At 56.5% G+C, this 22,641-nt stretch overlaps 1 protein-coding gene across 3 annotated transcripts in view; it reads right to left on the reverse strand.

The window, feature by feature from the left end:
• DSCAML1 (DS cell adhesion molecule like 1) overlaps positions 1 to 22,641 on the reverse strand; it is a 95,933-nt gene that overhangs the window by 25,716 nt on the left and 47,576 nt on the right. For 2 of the 3 annotated variants that reach the window (XM_053963544.1, XM_053963543.1), the window contains exons 4-7: positions 3,958 to 4,104; positions 2,446 to 2,724; positions 1,477 to 1,752; positions 656 to 952 (exon numbers count right to left, since the gene is read on the reverse strand). In XM_053963544.1, coding sequence (XP_053819519.1) covers positions 656 to 952; positions 1,477 to 1,752; positions 2,446 to 2,724; positions 3,958 to 4,104 — 999 coding nt within the window. The remainder of the gene's footprint in view (positions 1 to 655; positions 953 to 1,476; positions 1,753 to 2,445; positions 2,725 to 3,957; positions 4,105 to 22,641) is intronic. The other variant, XM_053963545.1, reaches the window with a different exon arrangement.

Genomic DNA, 22,641 nt, shown 5'->3' on the forward strand with positions numbered 1-22,641 from the left:
CAGCACACCCCGTGCCTGAGAGCGCTCCCCGGAACGCACCGAGCAACGCGCTGCAGCCGTAATAACACGGTGATTAACGCGGCCATGGCTTTTAGCAGACAAAGAAAATACAGACATGACAAATCAAAGCTCATTTTCCACAATTTCACGTGCTGCCTCATCATCGTTTGTCACGGAGATCCTGGTGCCGCCAGGCGTGGTGGCTGCCAAGGAGTGGGGCTCCTGTAGGGAACGGGGGCAGCTGGTAGAGCACAGGGGACCTGGGACACTTCTGGGCCTGTCACCTCCTTCTCCATGCTTGGGGTCCCTCAGGGGGTGCCTGCCCACCGTGTGCAGACCCCAAGGCAGGGCTTGACAGAGTGAGAGTGGACCCCAATGTGGACAGTGCTGCCCTTTGACTCCTGCAGAGCTCTCTGAGCCTCTGGAATTGCTTTCCACTTTGTTGAACTCCCTGCTTTAAGGATCAGAGAAGCTCAACCCTGCAGGTGTGCAAGGAGTGGGGCAGGGCTCAGGGAGTGAGGCTGGGGTAGCCAGGGAGACCCACATGGCCGGGAAGAAGAGGGAGAGGCGAGGAGGAGCGATCAGCCGGGGAACAGAACCAAAACCAAAAAGCCCAGTAAAAGTCCTATTCTGATATTTAAAAGTAGACAGGCACCTCTTACGTTTATTCGCGCTTGGTATTCGGCGCTGCCCACCGAGTTCCGCGCGGTGCACCGGTACACGCCGCCGTCCTTGATCTGCGGGCTGGTCACGTTCATGTGGCTGACGGTGGTGCCATCGGACATGGTGTACTGGTTGGAGCGGTGCCCGCTGTCCCGCGGGATGGGCTCGTCGTCCAGCGCCCAGGTGACGGTCGGCGGCGGGGCCCCCTTGGCGGCACACATCAGGGAGAACTGCTCCCCGGGGTTGACCACCTTCTCGCTGAAGGAGGAGACGATGCGGGGGGTCCCATCTGGGGGGCACCCAGCGGGACGGGGGTCAGGGAACGGCAGCCACAGGCAGCAGCAGTCACCCGCCAGCAGGACGGCACTGAGCTCCCACCCCAGGTTCCGCCGGGACAGGAGCCCAGCTGGTGACACACGCATGGCTGTGCTGGTGTCCCTGTGGCAGGGAGATGCAGACGGGGGCGAGGGGACACGGTGGCTGATACAGAGGCCAGCTTGAGGGGACACCTCCCTCAGTACAGCCCATCCCTTGTCCAAACACTCGGGGGGTGGGATCAGGGAGGGCTGCCTGGTGAATGGGGTGCCCAGGGGCTGGGGATGGCAAGTCAACACTTACTTTGGCCCTTCCCCATCCCAGCCATGCTGTGCCCCTGCACACAGCGCACAGAGCCCAGGAACAGAGTGGCAGCAGCCTCAGGACCCCCACCCCAGCGCCTGGAGGGCCTGGAGGTCCCTGCCCTCCAGCCATGCACAAAGCTTCCCCTCAGAGAGGGGCAGAGGAAGAAGCCCCCAGCGCGGGAAGCCTGCTCACCCTCCAGCGTGATGATGGAGAAGTCCTGTGCCGTCTGGGACTTGCGGGTGGCGAAGCACTGGTAGGCCCCGGAGTGGCTCTTCTGGGCGGCCGTGATGAGGAGGGTCTCGTTGCTGATGCCCCGGATGGAGATGTAGTCATCCACCGCCACCAGGTCCGTGTTGCGGTACCAGCGGATGACGTACTCGGGGGACCCGCTGAGGGCACAAGAGAGGATGACGGTGCTGCCGATGCCCGTTTTGAGCTTCTTTGGTGTGAGGGTCACACGCAGAGGGTCTGTGAGAGAGGGGAGAGGCGTTGGCGGTGCCGGGCAGCGCCGCGGGAGGCAGCTCATCCCCGCTGCGCGCTCTCTGCTCCTCCTGGCCCGGCAGCAACAGCCCGGCTGTGCGGTAAATGTCACCGCACAATAAGGCAGGTGGCCCTGCCACCGTCCTCGCTGCTGACAGCCCCTGCTTTTAACGTCAGCCCCAGGCCCCCGGCGGGGGTACTGTGGGGAGGTGGCAGGGTGGCTGTAAGAAGATGTGGTCCATGTGACAGGCGCAGTGCTGCGCTGGGGACACACCAGGCTGGCTCCCAGCAGGCTGACGGGGCCTGGCTGGCACCGTGCTCCAGGTAAGGCAGGCACAGTGGCTCTGGTGCTGCCAGGATCCCGGTGACAGGAGGAAGCCCCAGGAAAACAGCACGTGATAAATGCTTGGCCTGCCCAGATGGTATTTACTATTTGGCTAGAGCTTATTTTATGTAAATCGACATAAATTTTATGTAAATCAACAAAGCAAAGCACAGAAGCACCCAACACGTCGGACATGTGCAAGACAGTGGCTTCCAGCGAGCCGAACACTGTGCCAAAGCACAAGGCTGTTGTTTATACAGCTGTATAAACCCCTAAAGCTGTATACTGATAAAGGCTTTACGTGTCAGGAGGCAGCAGGTCTGAGCCCCCCACCGCTCCTCCCCGCCGGCTCTCACCTATGACCGTGAGGGTCCCCGTGACCTCTGCGGAGCCGAAGGTGTTGGTCACCTCGCAGATGTAGGTGCCGCTGTCCTCCACGCGCAGGTCGCTGATGGTCAGCCCCGTGATGCGCTTGGTCCAGCGGCTGTCGGCGGGGAGCGGCCGCCCGTCCTTGATCCACCGCACGGCCGGGTTGGGGTAGCCCGAGGCGATGCAGGGCAGCTCCACCAGCCGGCCCGCCTTCACCTCCTTGGATTGGAAGCTGTCTAACATCGTGGGGATGGACTCCGCCGGGTCTGGGTTGGGAGAGGAATTGGGCTCACCCGGGGAAGAGGAGGAAGTGAGGTGTCTCAGGGACACTGAGGGAGACCCCCTGGCATGGTGACACCGTGCTCAGTCAGCACCATCCACGAGATGGTTCTCCCCACTCCCCTGAGCGGGTGGCTCTGCCACACAGGAGTGCAGGATGCACCCCGTTATCCTTGCTGAGCATGGGGTGCCCTGTCCCACCCGGCCAGCACAGCCCTTAGCAGCCAGGACAACAGGCACGGGCGGAGGTGGGAGGAAAAACACATCCTAAATAGCTGATGGGAGGAATAAACTCAGCATCGGAGGAATTACTCAAGGTGACACCTAATTGGTGCAAAATACACAAATTTTGTGGCACATTTCAAAATTTACAAGCAAAAGGGCCCATCAGGCAGCTGGGAAAGGAGAAAATTAATCACTAAGTCTCAGGCGTGAAATTAAATTCCAGGGGAAAGAAACCTCTTTCATTACTCCCAAGCAGAAGTAAAACGCCGTGACGTGTAAATAATGACAGCGACCAGGAGGGGACCGGGCCAGATCGAACCGCGCGGATTTGGGATGATACACCCGGCGACGCCCACGCACCGCCGGGACGTGGGGCAGGACGGGCCCGGCTGGGACCCGGGGGTCCCCGGGAGGCAAGATTCGGCAAGCCCTGCCTCTCTTCCCTGCCCTCCGGGGGGTTAATTCGAAGAGCCGGTGCGGGAGCACCCGAGGATGGGAACAGCATATGGCAGGGAGCGGGCGCGCTGCGCCGAGCGAACTCCCTCCCTCCCGAGCGGAGTAATTTGGGCAGTCAGCGGAGCCGGGAGCGCCCCGAGACACCCGGCACTCCGGACTGCACTGCCTCCGCCGCAGTATCGCTTGCATGTTCGTCACATCGCGTCAGGCTGCTCACATCGCGGGCTGTCACATCGCATCGCCGCGCGCCCCGTCGCCTCCCGCTCGGGGTGACGCGCGGCACTGCCACCGCCGCGCCCGGCTCGGGGAGGGGGCTGCGTGCCGGGGGGCACAGCCCAGGCACTGCCAGCCCCCTGCGCAGCCCCCACGGCACCTCCCGCCCCGCACCGGGATGTCCCCTCGCTGCGGGGACCCGAGGTGGCGATGCCGGTGCTCTCAGTGCGGGGAAGCAAGCAGGAGAGTGGACAGCGGGCAGGGCTGGGCCCCCTCCCCGGCACTGGACCCGCCCCCCGCCCACGCTGGCAGCCGCACGGGCTCACCTGAGACGGAGAGCCGGGCGCCGTTGCTCTGCCGCGTCTCCCCGCTGTACTTGTGCTTGGTGATACACCTGTAGGTGGACAAGGCATCTTCCTTCTGCACGTCCGATATGTACAAACCTCCATAAGAAGTAATAAAAAACCTATTTTCTGGAGACACAAAGGGAGGAGAAGAGTGAGCGAGCCTCCCCTGGCCCCAGGCTGAGCACCCGGGTCAGGCACAGCCCCTGCACTCCGAGCTGGCACCGGAGCTGTGGCAGGGAAAGAGGGACCCCCCTCCACCTCCCTGCACCTCCACCACATCGGGGTGCAGCTCTGGCTGAAGTTTCAGGCAGGCTGGTGAAGTTGGGTGAGCCGCAGGAACCTCGTGTGTGCAACAGCAGCCCCGGCGTTTGCAGGCACCGCCTCCCTCCATCACTCACCCTGGCCAAGCGCACACACCTGCCCAGGTGTAAAGGTAGCTTTGGGGGGTCTTCACACGCACCTGGGCTGCCAGGGCTCGGATTCAGGCAGGCCGTGGGTGAGCAGAGCGGGTGGCACGCAGCTCCGGCACACGCTGCTGCGCCGCGGTGCCACGCGTGCCATGGCAACGCCGCAATTAAAAGTGAATCCGTCCCGCTGAGTTAATAATTAGCTTAACTTACTTAGAATCATGTGAAAACAAATAAGGGCTTGAGCTGATGTTTGAGCCCCGGGAGGAGGGTGGCAGGAGAGCAGCCCCCTCAGGGCAGCTGGTTTTGGAGCCTGGCACAGGGGGAAGGAGTCTTTGGCTGGCTCCTGACCCCTGTAATTCATCATGAATTATAACAGTAATTAGCACCAATAGAAAGGCCTGTGTAGTGGCTACATGGAGAGCAGGATAAGCCGAGGCTCTGGAGAGGCTCCCTGCCCACCTGGAAAGCACTTTGCCCTGCCCCTCTGTGCCAAGCAAGGCTTTCACCCCCAGCTCTGTGGGGCTTTGGGGTTTATTCCAGTGCCAGTCTCAGCTGGGATGGGATGCTCCATCTGCTCGGCTGCACCGTGCTGCCAGCCAAACCACCCCCTACCAAACCCCTCAACTGCAGAAGGTAATTTAGTGCAGCTGAATGCTCAGAGTGAAAACCTTTAAACCCAGCCTGTAAATCAGCAACATCTGCAAATGGCTCCCTCAAGTCCTGCACAATGCCTGCTAAGCCAGGATCTAGCTGATGAGGCCAAACAACTGTTTCTACTTCCAGCACCTTTTGGAAGCACCTGGATATTCTCAATTTAGGCAAGAAGAAAGCTCCATGGTCAAACTCAGGAGTGCAGAGTAAGCACGAGTGAGAGAGGACAAGAGGCAGAAGCTCCCAGAGCACTCTGGCTCCCACACCCTGGGCAGGACCCCAGGCCCAATTCCCTGCAAATACTGCAGGTGACAGAGCAGCAGAAATCAGGGATCCTCACCCAGGGAACCAGGGAGATGCCCTGGCACGAGCCAAGGCAATGGCAGTGCCAAGCTGTGCTGGCATCACCCATTCCAGCCGTGGCTCAGCCAGATGTGAGTGTTTGACTCCAACTGCTCGATACAAGACAGTGGGGGACTCCAAACGGCAAAGAAACAGCAAATAATTAATCATAACGCCAGTCAGCTGTGGCTAACAGAGGCACAGGCACCCGCCAGGCTGGCACCCTGTGCTGATCCTCCCTGGAAGCAGTGGGAGCAGGAGCTGCCATCCCCACATCTCCAGGGACACCCCTGTGACTCCATCCCTGCTCGTTCTGGGCTTCACCAGCCAAAACCTCAGCCGAAACCTCCGTGCCGTGGCATGTCGGCACCAGTGTGGCAGCACGTGGCCCGCAGCAGCCTGCAGCTGGCCCCGGGGGTGCGGTGGTGCGGGCGTTGTGCTCCACCGCCAGCGGGAGCCGCCCCGGGATCTGTGCGACCCCCGCGGAAGGGCAGGGGGAGTGGTCCCACAGCACCGCAACAGCATGCAAATCAAACATTAATTTTTCATCTCCCATCAAACCAGTAAGCGGAGAACATTGGCTGCACTGGAATTTGAGATGGGGGGAGCCGGTTTCCATGGAAACGGGGCTGTATTTTGCGAAGTGCTGGCAGCCCACACCCTCACACGCGGCCGTGCCTGGGGATCCACAGCCCCGTGCTGCCGTGCTCCGGGCTGGAAACAAAGCCTTGTGCCCGAGATCCAGGCTCTGCATGGGGCTCCAGCCATAACAACCTCCCCGGGGACACGAACAGGCAGAAATCCTGCGGGTTTAGGATCCACATCTCCACCGCGGAGTGACAGGAGGCATCTGCCTCCTGCACGGTGTGGTGCTACTGTTCATCACGTGTGAGATCCACCCAAGCTGACAGCACAGCTTCCTTTGCCTTTTTTTTCTTTTTTCTTTTCTTTTCTTTTTTTTTTTTTTTTCTGGGAGGGGACAAGTGGCTCTGTCGAGGAACGTTCTGCTGGTTCAGGGGAGATGCGGGGCTGTAACTGATGTAAGCGGCTCCAGCAGACCTCACCCAAATGATTTATTGCTGAGTTTGCCAGGCAGATTAACGTCAGAGGTCTCCCAATAAAATCAGATCTCTCTGCCTGCCAGGAGGTGGAAAGGCTTCACAGGAAGCAGAGGACGAAGCACATCCGTGGCCAGGCTGGAGTGGTGTGCCTCTCATAACTCCTCCAGCTAGACTTGAGCTGCTGCCTTTGGAGATACCTCACCAAAGCCCTTGGATCAAACCAAGAGCCCACCACGAGCTAAATTCTACCGAAATTCCCAGGACCTGGCCCCTCACCTGGGGAAAAGTGTAAGGGGGAGAGAGGGGCTCTCCTGCGTGGTCTCGCTGAGTACACACACACACACACACACACCTCTCCCACATCCAGCTGCCAGTGGTGGCCCTGAAACCCCAGCATCATTCCCAAGGGGCTCCCAATTCCAAGAGAAAGATTACAGTCGATGCAGGTTACCAGCTCCTGCTCTATCCAACATAGATTTATCAAAACAACGGGGTCAGGGCTTCAGGAGGGAGCACGTTTTATAGTTCATAAGACTAATGAGATAACTTTCCCCTGGTACTCTGCAGAATCAATAGGTGCCTGCTTTTATGAATTAGCCATACTCGGAGCTTGTGCATCCCAAGGCATCCCGGACAAATCCAATAACTGTTTGGTGCTATTTCTGGCCGCGTTTAAAGTGACAAACGCCTCCCGGGGGAGAAGGCACGGAGGGGGAAGCCCCAAAGAGCAAAGCCTGTAATTTTCCACCGCTGCCACAGCGGCACTTTTCTGCTGTGGCTGCTGCTCCAGGATGCCATTTGCCCGGCATGGAGCTCGCCCGGGGGCAAGGAACATCCTCAGAAAACCCAGCGAGGATGGAAACTCCTGCCCGCCCCATGGCACTGATCACCACCTCCCTCCCGGGGACAGCTGGAGCCCTGGGACGCAGTGCCCAGCGGGGCAGGGGACACAGGGCACAGGAGCGGGCTGGCATCGGTGGCCACGCACCAGAGCTGCCTTTTATCTCAGCAGGCTGAGCCCAGTTCGTGCCACAGCAAATGCTGAGAGCAGGGGGGCCCTGGACCGGGCACTGAGATTAAAGCTCTCGCCATCCCTCCCCGGCGGAGATGTTAAAGAGGAGCTGTAACCTGAGCCCAATGCAAATTTCATAGGACCTGCACAAATCTGACAGATTTATTTACGTGTTTGCCTGCCGTGGGGATCCCAAGGGAGCTGTAGGGCCGTCGCTGCTCCCAGCCCTTCCAAAGGCAGCAGAGCTCTCCCGCAGAGCCGGGGCAGCAGAGCTGTGAGCTCAGCCAAAGGTTCCCACCTGGAAGAGTCACGGGCATTTGTAACGCGAGCGGCGCCAGCTGAGCCAGCAGCTCGGGCTCCGCACCAAGGGGCTCCTCCTCTCCTCCTCATCCTCCTCTCTTCCTCATCCTCCTCTCCTCCTCATCCTCCTCCAGGAACAGTGTCCCTTTTCCCGACAGAAGGACCTGATGGTTTCTGTAGGAGTCAGGGCAGAGGGAGCAGCAGAGGGGGGTGGAAATGCGGGAGTCACGACGGGCTTTGCACCTCTCCTCCCTAATCTCCTTAATAAGCATGGCTCCATCTCCTCCCGTTACAGGATTAACACCCATCTCTCATTCTCCTCCCGCAACAAGATTTTATTTCTAATTACGCTGTAATAAAACTGGGCGCGCTCCCAGGGCTCCTTCCAAATGACTTGTCGACACTCGGCGAGATTGAATCCTACTCGGGCCGTTTCCGGCACCTCTGCCGGCTGTTCATTAGGCATGCATGAGGGAGAGGGTTTAAGAACAGAATTACATTTAAATGGCTTTTCTGAGAGGGAGACGTGAAACAAGAGAGAGAAGCAAAAAGCAGGAAAGGTTTACAAGGACGGTGTCACTGTCACCTCCGTGTCACACCGCTGTCCAGCAGATGTTGTGCCAGGCCCTCCTGGTGCTCTGGGAATCTGACAAGCCAAAAAATCCAAAAGGAAACACTGGAGGGGATTTCTGAGCATCAAATTTTTGCAACAGGATGGCGACCAGGGACATGTGTCACCGAACACTGTCACCCTGCCCTGGGGGGTGCCCAGGACACTGCACACCGACTGCTGTGCTAGTGGAGAGGTTTTCCAGCAAAACCAGGGATTTTCTTATCAGGGCTCAGGGAAACACACACCAGAACAAATATGGGATGGGCATAATCAGGAGCTGGCGCTGCCAATCCTGCATCCAGGTGTGAGCAGCCAGCACGTGGCTGGAGTGGAGCACCAGGAACACCGTGTTTCCCAGATGTTTCCCATCCTCACTGGACTCACTGGCAGTGGGCAGTTTCTGCTGCCTGGATGCTGCTTCCCAGATGCAGGCTCACGAGTTGGCAAAATTGGGAAAACAGATGTTAGGAAAGATCTCTCTCTATTAGCTCCCTCGGAAGTGAGGTATCCTGCAGGGCTGGCAGGAGTTATTAAATCAAGAGTCATTATTTACCCAAGGGCCAGACTTGCAAGTCATGTTCCTAGAAGTAAATCCGGAATTATGCTGCCCACGGAAATGGATTCACACGGGTGTGAGGGAGAGCACAGTTTGCCTCTCCGGGTTTTAATCCACCTCTGAGTCACCGGGGCGCTTGGCAGTGAAACCCAGCAGTGTTTGGGGACACTTGGGTTTGTTTGCGTAAGCGACTTTGGGAGTGACACACTTTCACTGAACCAGAGCACAGAGGAGGAGGAGGAGGAGGAGGAATCCCCTGGGTGGGAGCCACGGGGCCGGGGCTTGCCCATGGAGCAGCCCCCTGTCGCCAGCCACGCTGGCACTGCCAAAAGAGGAGGAATTCGTCTCCCGAGGTGGTCCGGAGCCGCCTAATACCAGCAGAAAATTACAGACCACGATGAAGAGCATTACAAAATGAATAGGAGGGGACTAGAGATTTCCATGGCTAATCCTGTTAACGAGACAATTTCTTATCAAACTCATTATGTGGTGGAAAGCTGGGAGGAGGGAGGGGCTGGGCAGGGAAGCTGGGGAGGGGGAGGGCGATGCCGGGCAAAAGGCATTCCCGGAGCATCGGGACACGGGGCTGGCAGGGGAGCAGGGCAGCTCCCGAGCCCGGCTCCCCACGCCGCACGCCAGCGAGGGTTGGATTTCTATTTCCGAGCAGAGCTGAGTATTACTAGAGTGACATTTACCACAAAATAGTGCCTTCTGCTCCGGCTCTATCACCAGCCCTCTCCCAGCGCTGAGCTGCAGCGGGCTGGGATTACGGCAGGCATAAAAACATATAAAATCCACCAAGAGAACACTCAATTCAAAGAGGGATTTTTGGAGCATCGCGTTTTTCTTTTTTCTTTTCTTTTTTTTTTTTTTTTTAACCTCCTGTTACAACGAGTGTCGTTTTCCTGGAGGAAGCAAACCAAAATACTGCTGTCCACAGGCTGAACCTGTGTGTGCCCTAGCACAGGGTGGGCGGGCTGGGAAGGCAGCGCAGGGTGCCGGGGAGCTGGGCAGGGGCTCTGCCCACCGGCCCCTCCGCGCTGATTCCCGCAGCCCGCTCAGCCACGCGCGAGCAAAGCTGAGCAGCCTGGCGTGGAAAAACGCGGCTGTGGCTGAGTGATTCCCAAAAATCCTCGCCAGCCCCTCCACCTTCTGCCCCCGAGAATCACGGCGGGGGGGTCTTCGCCGCTACTTGTGCACAGCATTTAATTTTCTTTTTTTTTTTTTTTTTTTTTTTTTTCATTTGCTATTTAAAAAACCGCGGAACTAGTCAGATTTCATGCTAATGAGGAGAAAATCTGGATCGAGGACTGTGCAAAAATTTGCATCTCAAAGAGGAAAACAGGAAGTCGCTAAGAAAGGAAATTCCACGCAGAGGTAGCGGGTATGGCCATAATTAGGCTAATGCTGCCTGTGTTCTGTCAGCTCGCTTCCATCAGCCCCGGGGTGCCAGGGGACAGCAGACCTCCCTGCCACCACGCCGTGCTCCCAGCCCCGAGAGGGATGGGGAGGGATGCTGGGCACCAGGCGGGCAGAGTGGGACGGAGGATGGCACGGGATGGAGGATGGCATGGGATGCAGGATGGCACGGGATGGAGGGTGACATGGAATGGAGGATGGCATGGGAAGGAGGATGGCACAGGACAGAGGATGACATGGGATGCAGGATGACACGGGATGCAGGATAGCATGGGAAGGAGGATGGCACAGGATGGAGGATGGCATGGGAAGGAGGATGACACGGGATGCAGGATGGCACAGGATGGAGGATGGCATGGGAAGGAGGATGACACGGGATGCAGGATGGCACAGGCTGGAGGATGACACAGGAGAGAGGATGGCATGGGAAGGAGGATGACATGGGATGGAGGATGGCATGGGAAGGAGGATGACACGGGAGAGAGGATGGCACGGGAAGGAGGATGACACGGGATGCAGGATGACACGGGATGCAGGATGGCACGGGCTGGAGGCTGGAACACGGAACGTGGTGGCCACACTGCCCTGGGAAGGACGGCTCACAAGGAGTCTGGAGATTCTGGGACAGCACCACCGATGGCACGGGACTGCCCGCAGGCAAAGGAAGAAACCCCCAGCCCCAGCCCCAGCTGCCCAGCCCAAGGCAGGGTGACCCCTCCACCACCGCCTGCCTCAGCACAGAACGAGCCGTCGCTGTCCCCCATCTTGAGAGGGGCTGATTTGCAGTTTTGCATCAATTTTCCTCTGATTTTTTAATTGGGTTTTGCGGCTGCTGCAGACATTACTGTGCAAACAATTCCGAATGGCTTGAACCAAGATATTTGCTCATAAAAATCCATCACCAACGCCGAGAATGACAGAAATGGAAAATGCCTAATGAAAACAAAGGGGAAAACAACAGGTACCCTGGTCCTTCGCCATCCATCACCAGCCTCGGATTATTGATGGGAAGGGAAGGAAATTCTCCCATCTGCAATCAAATCTTGAGAAATCTTGAAAAGCCAAACACCACATAGGAGGAAATTCTTTGCCCCCACTTCAGTCTGCAGGAGTTTCGCCATAATTATAATAAGAGTGAGGCTGCTGGATAACACGAGAATTATTTTCCCCACTTACATTGTCAAATGATCATTTTGCCCTGCAGTGAAATCTCAATAATTATAATGCCGAACCGTGAAAGAACAAAGAAATAAAAAAAAGCAGTGTTTTCTTCCAGGCAGAGGGGGGAGGGGGGAGCCGCCATTGCAGAACTCAAAGTGCATCCTTCCTCTAATTATCTTTTCCAGGGCTGTGCATCCCTCACCCTTTCCCCACGGCCTTGAGCCCCCCGATAACTCCCTCAGCTGGAGGGGGCCGTGTGGATGGGAGCAGCCACCTCCATGCCCAGCGTGGCAGAGCCTCCCCACTGAGGAGTGAAGCGGGGAGCGTGGTTTGGGCCCCGTGGCATCGCCCCCCCAGCCCTAATCCCAGCCCCCAGCTCTGCCAGGAGCTCCCCACAGCGGCTGCCCATGGGGTGTGGGGAGTGCCATGGCAAAGCCAGTCGTGGCTCAGTGTCCCTTCACACCCATCCCAACACCGACAGCCCCTCGGCAGGGGAGAATCAAGGAGAGAGAAGAGAAAGGGGACAGAAAGCAGAGGGGGGCGTGGGGGGGTAAAGGAGGCGAACAAGAAAAACAAGACGACAGAACGCTTGCTCCACAGCCCTCGGCTAAATTACAAACCAGTTTACTGAGGTGGAAAGCTGCAGTGAGCTGAGGAGGAATATGTGGAAACCATCTGCAGATTTAAAAATAATCTATTTTACGATCACCCTCGAACATATTCTTTTGCAGAAACCAAATAGGATTTGTTGTTGTTGTTTTGTGCAAACTGTTAGGGAAAAATTACTAGAAACATGCAGGGGGTTTTGCCTTTTTGAGTACTGAGAGGCTAAATATGCCCTTCCTTATGTTTAGAATAGTAACAGTCATCTTAAAATTAACTTGGTCTGCATCAGAGCTTAAAACAGTTGCAATTCAGAGCCTGCAAAAGCAGGACAAACCTGCGCTGGGATATCTAGCGCTTCGAGCTGACAGATGTCTTCCTACATACAGTAAATATAGGTCGTCTTTTCCTACCCAGAGAACTGTAGATCTTAATTAACCAGGCCACTAGCAGCATATGTAATGATTTTTTTCAGCTTGCTAAGTAAACCCTCCCGTGATGAGACGGAAGGAAAATCAGACGCACGTGAGAGGGACCCCCTCTCTGGCTGCCGCGGTCAGCGCAGCCCTCGCGCCGCGGCGCCCGCTCTTATTTCACGCTATAAAATCTGGCTAACGAGATGGGAAGGGTGTGGAGTGCCACATCCTCCTCCCCGTGCTCAGCCCAACTGTGCCCAGCCAGCCCTGAGCTCTGAGCCCTGAGCTCTGAGCCCGGCTCAGAGGGGCTGTGGGGCTCCGCAGGCTAAACCGCGCTTCGCCTCGTAAGCCACTCCGGGATTGAATTATCTCCGGGCTCAGAGGCAAACGGGCTAATGAAATTCATGCTGCATTATGATAAAGTCGTGCCGAGCCCTCGTGGAGGGGCTGGGGTGGGTGAGGGCAGGTGGCAGGGCCTGTCACCCCCAGACAAGTGTCCCTGTGCTCAGGGGCTGAGCCTGGGCTCGCCACGTCCCAGCCCTGGCCCAGGAGGAAGGCAAGAGCTGGGTGAGGTTTTACCAGACCCTGCCTGAACGAGGGCACCCAGCGAGCCCCCCGCCCTCCCAGCAGCTCTCACATGCAGGGTGCTCTGAACTGGTTTTTAAAAACACTGGATTGGAAGGAAGGGAGAGCAGAGCCCACAATCCTCACACAGTCTGGGTTTCTACAGCCAGGAGTGTGCTTGGCAGGGCAAGGACAACACACAGAGCTCCGTAAAGAGCAGGACTGGTGCAGGCTCCCCCCCAAAAAAACTACCCAGAGACTGCGGGAAGGAGTCAAGGTCAGAAGCTCCCTCTGCAACGTGGAGAACTGCAGGAGAGCTGCACATCACTGCCCTGCACCAGCTCTGAAAGAATCCTGCTGAAGCCAAGACCTTGTTTTGATCTGATGAGGAAACCCAAAAGCCTCCCAGAAGAAACTCTGTCACCTGAAGCTCAGGGGTGAAGCGGGGCGATCCCACACTGCCGTTCGCTGCCGTGGTCCCACGTGTCCACGAGACACGGTGCCTCCCATCCCCTCCTCCCCTCCCCGCTACTCACTGGAGAAAAAAATTCAGTGAACGCGACTCGAACAAAGAGTAGAACTTCCTCCCTGCTCATTAGTGCTGGAAAAGCAACAGAAAAAAAATCCCCAGGACATAACCTCCTCTTCAGCTCTGAAGTCTGAGCGGCTTGGAGAGGGTGGTTGGATTTATTCTTTGCCTTTCACCTCGCTGGAGTTGGTCTGCACGCTCTGATTATGGAGGCACAGAGAGGAGCCCACGCCGAGGAAGGGACCCCAAACTCGAGTGCTGGCTCTGCACAGCCACAGATCCCCACACGTGTGGGCACAGCCCCATCAGCACCTGGCTTGGAGGCTGGAGGCAGCTTGGTGCAGCTCACAGTGACCCTCCCCAGCCTGTGGGACACTCTGATCCTTCCTCCCTGTCTCCCACCCTCCAGAGGGGGTGGCTCCAGAAGAAAACCACTTCTCCTCGCTTTCCCTGCAGCCAGGAGCACTCATGGGGCTGGTGCTAGGAGAGGAGGGAGGTGCGGGGTGGGACAGGGGCATCACCTGCTCTCACCTCGCACCAGCGAGCAGCAAACACGGACTGAAATGTGTGTGGGCCACAGCATCCCTCTGGAGAGGGGCCAGAAGGGAGCAAGGTCCCTGCAGCCACAAAAGCCACCAGCGTGCCACCACGAGCCCTTCTCCATTCCCTTCCATTCTCCACTGCTGGAAAGGTTCAGAGAGAGACTGGGGAGCTGCACACGTTCCCAGGGGGAAACAACGCTGGTGTTCCACCAGAGCCAGGCACAAATCCACTGCAGAGCATCTGCCACGGGCGGGGGGTTGCACGGGCAGCTGGGGGGGGGAGCAGCCCCTTCCTGCACCGCACATGATCCCCTGCAGCTTATCAATAATTATTAAGACAAGGCAAATGTATGTTGACCTAGTTAGACGTCCAAGAAGAAAAGCAGCCCCAGTGGCTTTGTTTAGCAACCTGGCAGTCCTGATGGAGGCAGGCCTGGCATGGACCCTTCCCATCAAATAATTCCCTCCTGGCATCAGAGAGCCTCGTGTGAGCACAGGGCACTTGTGAGTAACAGTTTAGGCTTCAAAGCTGGCAGGGAAATACTCTGGGAGTTCACAGCGTGAACCACAAAAATCATTCTGGGCCAGAAGAATTAGTCAGGTGCTGTGGGATGCAGCACAACCCCCTGGACCCAGCTCTGAGCAGCTCCTTGGACACCACAGACACACGGAACAGAGATCCCGTGTCCTCCTGACACTGGCACAACATCCCTGGCCCAGGAGCTCGACTTAGGCAAATCCAGCCCTGCAATCAGATGTGATTTCCTAGCAACGAGCAACGAGATGCTGGGGCAGCTCACCAGGAGAGCAGGAGGCCTCCACATGACTCCAAGTCCTTAAATGAGGTGAGATCTTGTCACACCATGCTTTCACTGCCTTCCAGGTGTCCAGGGGACAGAGGGGGCTGCCCTGGCTCCCTGCACCACTCTTAGCCCGTTCAGGTTTAGTCTGGGGAAAACAGGGAGCAGAACATGAGGGCTTGGCCTGGGTATTGCCACCAGGTTGCCCGTTAGTTTTTGGAGGGGGAATTTCCATTTGTCACCACGGTGGAACAGACATGCACACGGCCCCTGCCCCCCCACGCTGCAATCCACTCAGTTTGGGGTGATCAGGGTGAGCTGGGACCCCATAACTGTCCCGGGACGCAGGAGGTGTGACCTGCACCTCGCTGCCCTGTCTCACAGATTTATGTGAGACTTGAGCTCGCTGGGTGCTGCTCCTGCCTCCTCTCTGCTGCCCTGCAGTGACGTTCAGGATCAATTCCCTTCATCCCGTGCAAGCTCTAAAGGCTCCCGGGGTGCCCCCCCCGACCCTGCCAGGTCGGAGCACGGCTCAGGGCAAGGGACGTGGGGACAGTGGGGACACTGCCATGGCCAGCCTGGGGGACACCTCCTCAGCCCCTGGCCTCCTGCCCAGGGCTCCCTCCTGCTCTGCACGGTTCAGTGGTGCCTTTAGAGCATTGGCTGTGCCAGGACAGCCCGAGGCCTCAGCGCCAGCTCCAGCAGGCACGGCCGGGCTCAGGGACGGGCAGCAGCCCAGCCCAGGGAGCCACCACGGCTGGGTCCCCTCGGAGGGCAGGCACAGAAGGGACCAAGGGACACGGAGGTGCAAAGGGACAGGGTGGCATGGGCTGGGGAGTGCCTCCCCGGCTGGCACGCAGCATCCAGCCTCACACGTCCAGCTCCAAAGGTGACAGAGCCCCTTCTGCCTAGGGCAGGCACCCAGATCTCCCCCATCGGCAGCCTGGGAACGCTCAGCACTTCTCCCCAGCCCAGGTCCCTCTGTCCCTGCAGCGCTGCAGCCAGATCCCGCCTCCAAGTGCCTCTCAAAACTGACGGGATGCAAATTATTCCTCCCTTTCAGCTGCTATTCAAGCCTTGCTGGCCACCGCTCCGAGCAGCTGCTGCCTCGCACACACGCGCGGGAAGGGCGGGCACGGGGCGGTTTTGGGAGCAGGAGGGGCGAGCGCAGCATCCAGCACAGCCGCACAAAGAAGCTCCTCAGCAGCAGCGCTGAGGAAGGCAGCCCGGCCCGCCCGGGGAGTGCAGCAGAGAGCTGTGCGGCGCCGGGCAGGAGGAGCTTTCGCTGCAAAAAGCTGAGCTGTCCCGGGGAGGGTGACACGGGGACAGTGGCACAGGCCAGGCCAGGGATGCTCCTCACTGACAGATGTCAGTGGGTGCACAGGCTAAAGCAGCAGGGCCGGTACCCAGCCAATTCACACATGTTTTATTCATAAAAACGCTGCAAAGTTCACATGCGTTCACTAATTACTCAACCTGCTCCTCTGTCAGGTGAATAATGAGGGGAAAAATAATCAGCAATTTGTTCAAAACCACATGGAGAAATTCCGAGTGCGTTGTGGCAGGGCTGTGCTCTGCATCCCGAAACCTGGGGCTGATGTGATGCTGTAAAAAAAACCTGGGGCACTCACCAAAGGGACCCCAGTGCAGCCCCAAATCCCATCCTGTCCCACACAGCCACGGGCATTTCCAGGTGCTCCAGGGCTGCCACAGCTGCAGCTCAGAGGAGAAATGTCTTTAAAAAGCACCCAGGAGCTCCTGCCTCCTCAGAGCGCTCGGAAGCCCAGCCAGGCCTCGCTCTCTGCAGCGCTGCTAATTACCACGGCTTTCCAGAAGGCAGGAATAATTAAAGCACCTTCCCTTTCCCTGGAGAACGAGAGCAGGAGCCTTAGTGGATGGCACAGGGAAGAGAAACCATTTCCCAAACTTCTCTGGTTTCCCCAGGAGCGGGGCAGAGCAGCGAGGAGCCTCCTGCGGGGAGCTCCCGTCAGCACCCCCAGAAATGGGGGATGGAGCCAGGGAAAACCAGCCAGCACCAGAGAGCTGGAGGGGAAATCTCAGGCTTTGAGCTGAAGGAGCACTGAGGAGCCAGCACATCTGCTCCCGAGGAGCCACTTCAGCCAGGGGACTCCTGCCTTGGCACAGCAATTATTTTAAAATGAAATTATCCTCTGAAAAGGCATGATAGAGCATTAGCCCTGGAAGTTCCCACTTGCCCACCCAAAAACCCCAGTGTGCTGTGTCACCCTGCTGGTTTGGTGGGGAGGGGATGGGTGTTAAGACAAGGCCACCAAGAGGGAGCTCTGTGGCCACTGAGAGGCCTCCTTTGGCCAACGCTGACTTAAGACACGGGCTCTGCAACTGCAGCAAAGTTGCAGTCAAGCATCAGCATCTCCACAGCAGCAAACGGGAGCATAATCACAGAGAGGTGAGGGGAGGGAGGGAACAAAAAGCAGCAATAAATCACTTCCCTGCTGCTACCCGAGGAGATATAATTAAGTTTATGCTTAGAGTGGCATTGCTGACAGTAGTCCTGGAATGAGATAAACACATGGCATGAGGTTAAGCTGTGTGCTGAGTGGCAGGTGACACGTGTGCTCAGGAATGTCCTTGATTAGGGAGTCCCCAGACACGGGAGAGCACCAGGAGATGCCTGAAAAGCTGCACACTGCAAGGCTCAGGGCACCAGTGCACAGCCAGAACGAGCTCTGCAGCCTCTGCTGAGGGTCACAGCTCCAGCCAGCCTCACCCCAGGTGTCCCTGCCCGGGGTGTCCCCCCTGTCCTGCTGCCCACCATCACCCATGGGTGCCCAGCTCGCCAGCCTGAGTCCTGCTTGTGCTTAAGCACAGGCTTTAATTTAAGCACAGGCTTAACTTTAAGCACACGAAATGTCCACTTATCTCCAAAGGATTATTTGTGGGCTCAGCTGCACACAGCAGGGGCTCAGCAGGGGCAGGGCTGGGATGCTCAGTGTCACCTCCCGGGACAAAGGGCAGAGACAAACCCTGCAAAGGGGGTGTGAAATGACAGGGGGTGCCCAGCCAGCTCAGGGGACAGTCACAGAGGCTGGACACTGAGCTGGTCCAGAGCTCCTTACAAAGGCCAAGAACACTGTGAGCACTGCAGACCATCTACTCAAACACACCTGCACATTTTCAAACGCCTTCCTTGATTCTCTTGAGAGAAATTCCACACGCCTGTATTAATTTTCACTTACAGAAAAGGGCTTGGTGTGGGTTTTCTGGTAGCATGCAGTAATTGAAGACAATCCCCAAACAGGAGCAAATTTTCCTAATCTAGCCTTACAGTATATTTCAAACCTTCTTATTTTAAAGTATCAGCAGAACCCTCACTCTGCCCATCCCCAGAGGTTTGATGAACACATTTCTGCAGAGAGTGACGCTGCTCCCAGGGTGCTGTCCCAGGTTTTATTACCTGATGTCCCCTCCACTGAGAGAGAGAGCTCAGGCCTGGCCGCCCACAAAGCCTGGCTTTAGCAGCTCTGGCCAAGGAGCAGAGAAGGACACCCCAAATTCAGCTGAGCATCGTTGGGGTGACACCTAAGCAAGAGCCTCTTCCTGCCCTCCAGACACTGCCAGAGCCATCAGCATCCCACCTCCAGCCCCTGATCCCACCCTGGCCAGGAGGAGCCTCCGAAAGCCAGCGCACGGCCCAGCTCAGCTGAGAGCCTCCAGCTGCCATCTGGACGGATCACAGGATTTTTTTTTTTTTTTTTTCCCATGCAAATATGAAAGAGGGGGTGGGGGAAGGCTGAGGAGAAACGAGGCTGCAAAATGAATTCAGCATCAATTATTCTAAAATATGCGTGTTAATATGGGAAGGGCTCCATGGCTGCATCCATCTCCACTTCTGTTCATTTTGAGCAGCAAAATGTGACCCGGGAAGATGACAGCATCTCGCGTCTCACTTACACAAACACGAGCTGGGCAAGGGGGGATATTAAAACGGGAGACAATGCTGCATATTAAAATGCCACAGATGGAGCTTTCTGCAGCCTTTGCAGTCTGCCTCGGAGATTATTGCTGGGCCATATTGTATTAAAAAATGGGGGGTGGGTGTGTTATTTATTTAATTTTTAAACAAATTCCATCTCCTACTCATGCCGGATGGATAAAGTGAGCTCTTGAGCTCCAGCCAGCTTTGCCAGCAAACCCACATGAAAAATGCATTTTCATTAATACAAACTGTTTGCAGTAGGTAAATTAATTCGGGAAATGGTTTTCATACATGGCAAATTATACATTCAGTGAAAACAGTGGATGACACTCCACAGTCCCGATAAAAGCCCCGTGTTTCCTGTAATGAAGGATTGCCAGGTAAAGGCAGCGAGCTGGAACAATTAAACAAACAAATAAGTCAACAGGCGAGTGAAAGCTGGTGGGGTTGGGAGGTTCTCAGGCTGCTGCAGCCATCCCAGGATCCAGCCCCACAGGTGGAGTCTCCCAGAGAGGAGGAGGAGGAGAGGAAGGAGTAGCCTGGGTCCCTTCCCATCACCGATGTGCGGGCTCGGGGTCCCGTCAGGGAAGGTGCTGTGGATTCCGAGGGCACAGAGGTGACGAGCACAGCAGAGCTGGCCAAGGAGCCAGGGAAAGCCCTGCCAGCACTCCACCACCTCCCAGACGGGGAACAAGCCCAGAGATCAAGCTGTCCCCTCTCAAGTTTCTCTTCTGCTCTCAACCCTTTTAACGTCTCCTTTAGCAGTCCCGTTCTGGGCGCCTGCTGGGGGCGAGGGAAGCGATCTATAATTGATGGCGTGACGCTGTGCCACGGCCCGGCCCCAGCCAGGAGACATCTGTTCTGCACGTAGCCTCGCCCAGGTGCTGTCACGCCGCATTTCCCGCCGTGTATCACAGCCTGCCTCCCCGTGCTCACGTGGGGCCAGCCCTGGGCCCCGACACCCTCAGCTCGGGGTGTCAGGGCCGGGGGAGATTGCACTCGAGGTGTTCTCCGTCCCGTTTTCAGGCGTTTTTCCACAAATTTCCTTCAGCAGCACCAAAGCTGCTGGGCACTTGTGACGGCAGCACCGTGCCCACCCTCACTGTGCCCTTCCAGCAGCACCCCTGCACCCTCTCGGGCAAGTTCCTCCTCTGCCAACTGCCTTTCCCTCCAAATTCTGACTATTAAAACCCTGGGCCAGGCTGAAGGCAGGCACAACACCTTGGAAGTGGAGGAACTCGGAGTGATTTGAAGAGCAGAACAAATCTCCATCCCTGCATTTGTCACGGGGAACCGAACGCCACGGAAGGAGGGGGCAGCATTTCATAACAGCCTGCCACGTTAGAAAACAAAGAGTGATAAAGAATCTTTTAGTCACCTCTTAATTACATATTCCGGGTGCATTAAGAAAGGAGAAACGTATCTCAGGTCACTGCCTGTCACTGCGACAAAGGCCCGTGATGAGTTCTGTATTCAAAATATTTGCACTAATTATCAGCACAGCTCCCCTTTGAAAGCGCTCGGAGGGAAGGCTGGTGTTTCACCCGGGGGAATCAGCTCGCAGCCTGCGCTGCCTGCACTGCACTACACAGAAATATACTCCTGCACGGGTATATTTTTACCAACGTGCCCGGCTATGTATCCATGGAGAAAAACCTATAAATGCCTAATGCTCGTCTTGTGGGGCTGGGGAGCGTGAGCAGCACAAGAGGGGCTCTGCTCCTCTCTCCTGCAGATGCTGGCTGAGCCACCGTGGGCTCTGCTGGGTTTCCAAAGGTGGGAGCAGAGACTCTCACCCCCGGGCGACGGCTCCAGCCACGGCTTGGTCAAACGGAAAACAACCCTCTGCCAATGCAAATGCCCAGGGAAGGAGAGAAACGCGCTGAATGCAAATGGGACTGACCTTTAATTAGTGCATAAGGAGGCACAAGATGGGGAAAAGCCAGAACTTCCCTAGGCACCTTCCCTTTCTCAAGCACAGCAGGAATCACTGCTCCCCCCCCAGCTGTGACTCTGATTTTCCAGGCAGGAGCTCCCACAGAACATCCTCCCCCTCTCTGCCTGCTCCAGTGTCCCAGGAGGGCCAAGAGGAGGGTGAGGGATGGGCAAACAGAGGTCCCACCAGGGGTGCCTGCAGGATCTCGTTGCGGGAACCTGGGGTTGGCCTCTTCTCCCAGGCAGCTTCTGACAGGACAGGAGGACACAGCCTCAAGCTGAACTTGAGGGAGGTTCAGGGTGGACATCAAGAAGAATGAAAGGGTTGTTAAACACTGGGAGGGGCTGCCCAGGGAGATTTGGAGTCCCCATCCCCAGAGGTGTCCAAGGAATGGCTGGACGTGGCACTCAGTGCTCTGGGTGACAAGCTGGGGATTGATCACAGGTTGGACTCGATCTTGGAGGTCTTTTCCAAACAAAATGATTCTGTGCTCCTACTGTAAGTGAGGCAAGAGAAGGGCCACAGGCACCCAGCAGGTGCTGCTTGCCCCCACGTGGCCCCTGTCACCCAGCAGGACTCAGCACAGCTCCTGCCTGTGGATACCGTCCCCGTTTGACACAAACTGACCCTCACCAAAAGCCGAGTAGAGCAACCCTCGGCAGCCCTGGAGCTGCCTGGGGCCAGCAGCATCCTCACCCCACTCCTGGCTGACATCTTGGTGTCATTCTCACAGAATTCCCCATTATTTCCCTGTTTGTTGCCATCCCATAATGCAGGGAGCCCTCCCGGAGCGCTCGCTCCGACCCGGCCGTGTGCTACGGAGCAGCTCCTTCTCCTCAGCCAGCATTTAATCTGAGTGGACAGCAGCAAAACCATGTGGGTATAAATGGGGCAAGGAGAAAACAGCACGCTTCAGGTTCCTCGGGGAAGCATAGGGGACCAGGAGACTTATTAATAAATTCTTCTTTGTTCTGTATTGTCTGTGATAAATAGCCGCACTCAGCATCAATAACCGCAAACATCCTTGGGAGAGAGAGACGTGCAGGAGCCCATCATGCTGCTGAGGGCAGAGAATGGATTCAATTTTGGGGCTGAAGGCAAATTTCACAGCCCTAAACAAAATTATCAGAGGGGGTTGCTGTGGCCACACATGCAGTAAGTGTAAGGTTATGGCTACTGAGGCAGCAGAACGTCACCCGAGAGTTGTAATGCCTAAAGTGAGAGGAAAACAAGGAATAGCCCTGTTCAGGAGGGTGCCTTTGGAAAAATAACATTTATGTTTCTGAATCAGAAGTGTTTTTATTAAGGGAACACAACACTTCTGGAATGTTATTGCCCTAGAGATTACTCAAACTCCCACCCCTTTGCTGGCATCCAAAAGTAAATTTCCACGAGATTTTAAACACTGCTGAGACCTCAATAATTTGGGAGTAGGAGGGAAAAGAGAGCAGTAGCAAGAGACATTCCTAATGGTGAAGACATGAAAAACGCAGCTTTATTTTTTGATGATTGCATTAGATTTTTTTTTTTTTTTTTTTTTTTTTTTTTTTTTATCACAGAGATGAAAAATGAGCAGCTACCACCTCCTAATTCACTGCCTGGGGATTGGATTCCTCTCCGCTGCCATTTGAGGAGAGGCACTGGAAGCAGCTCTGAACAGGAAATGAGTTATACTGGGGAAGAGCCTGTTCCATTGTGGAAAAATGGGGGAAAAACAGTAACCTGGTGTAAAGTGCATATGCTGAGGGCAGCAGCAAGCCCCGGACCGTGCTCAGAATGTAGAATCATAG

Source organism: Vidua chalybeata, chromosome 23 (assembly GCF_026979565.1).
Source record: "Vidua chalybeata isolate OUT-0048 chromosome 23, bVidCha1 merged haplotype, whole genome shotgun sequence".
NCBI classification, from domain to species: Eukaryota; Metazoa; Chordata; class Aves; order Passeriformes; family Viduidae; genus Vidua; species Vidua chalybeata.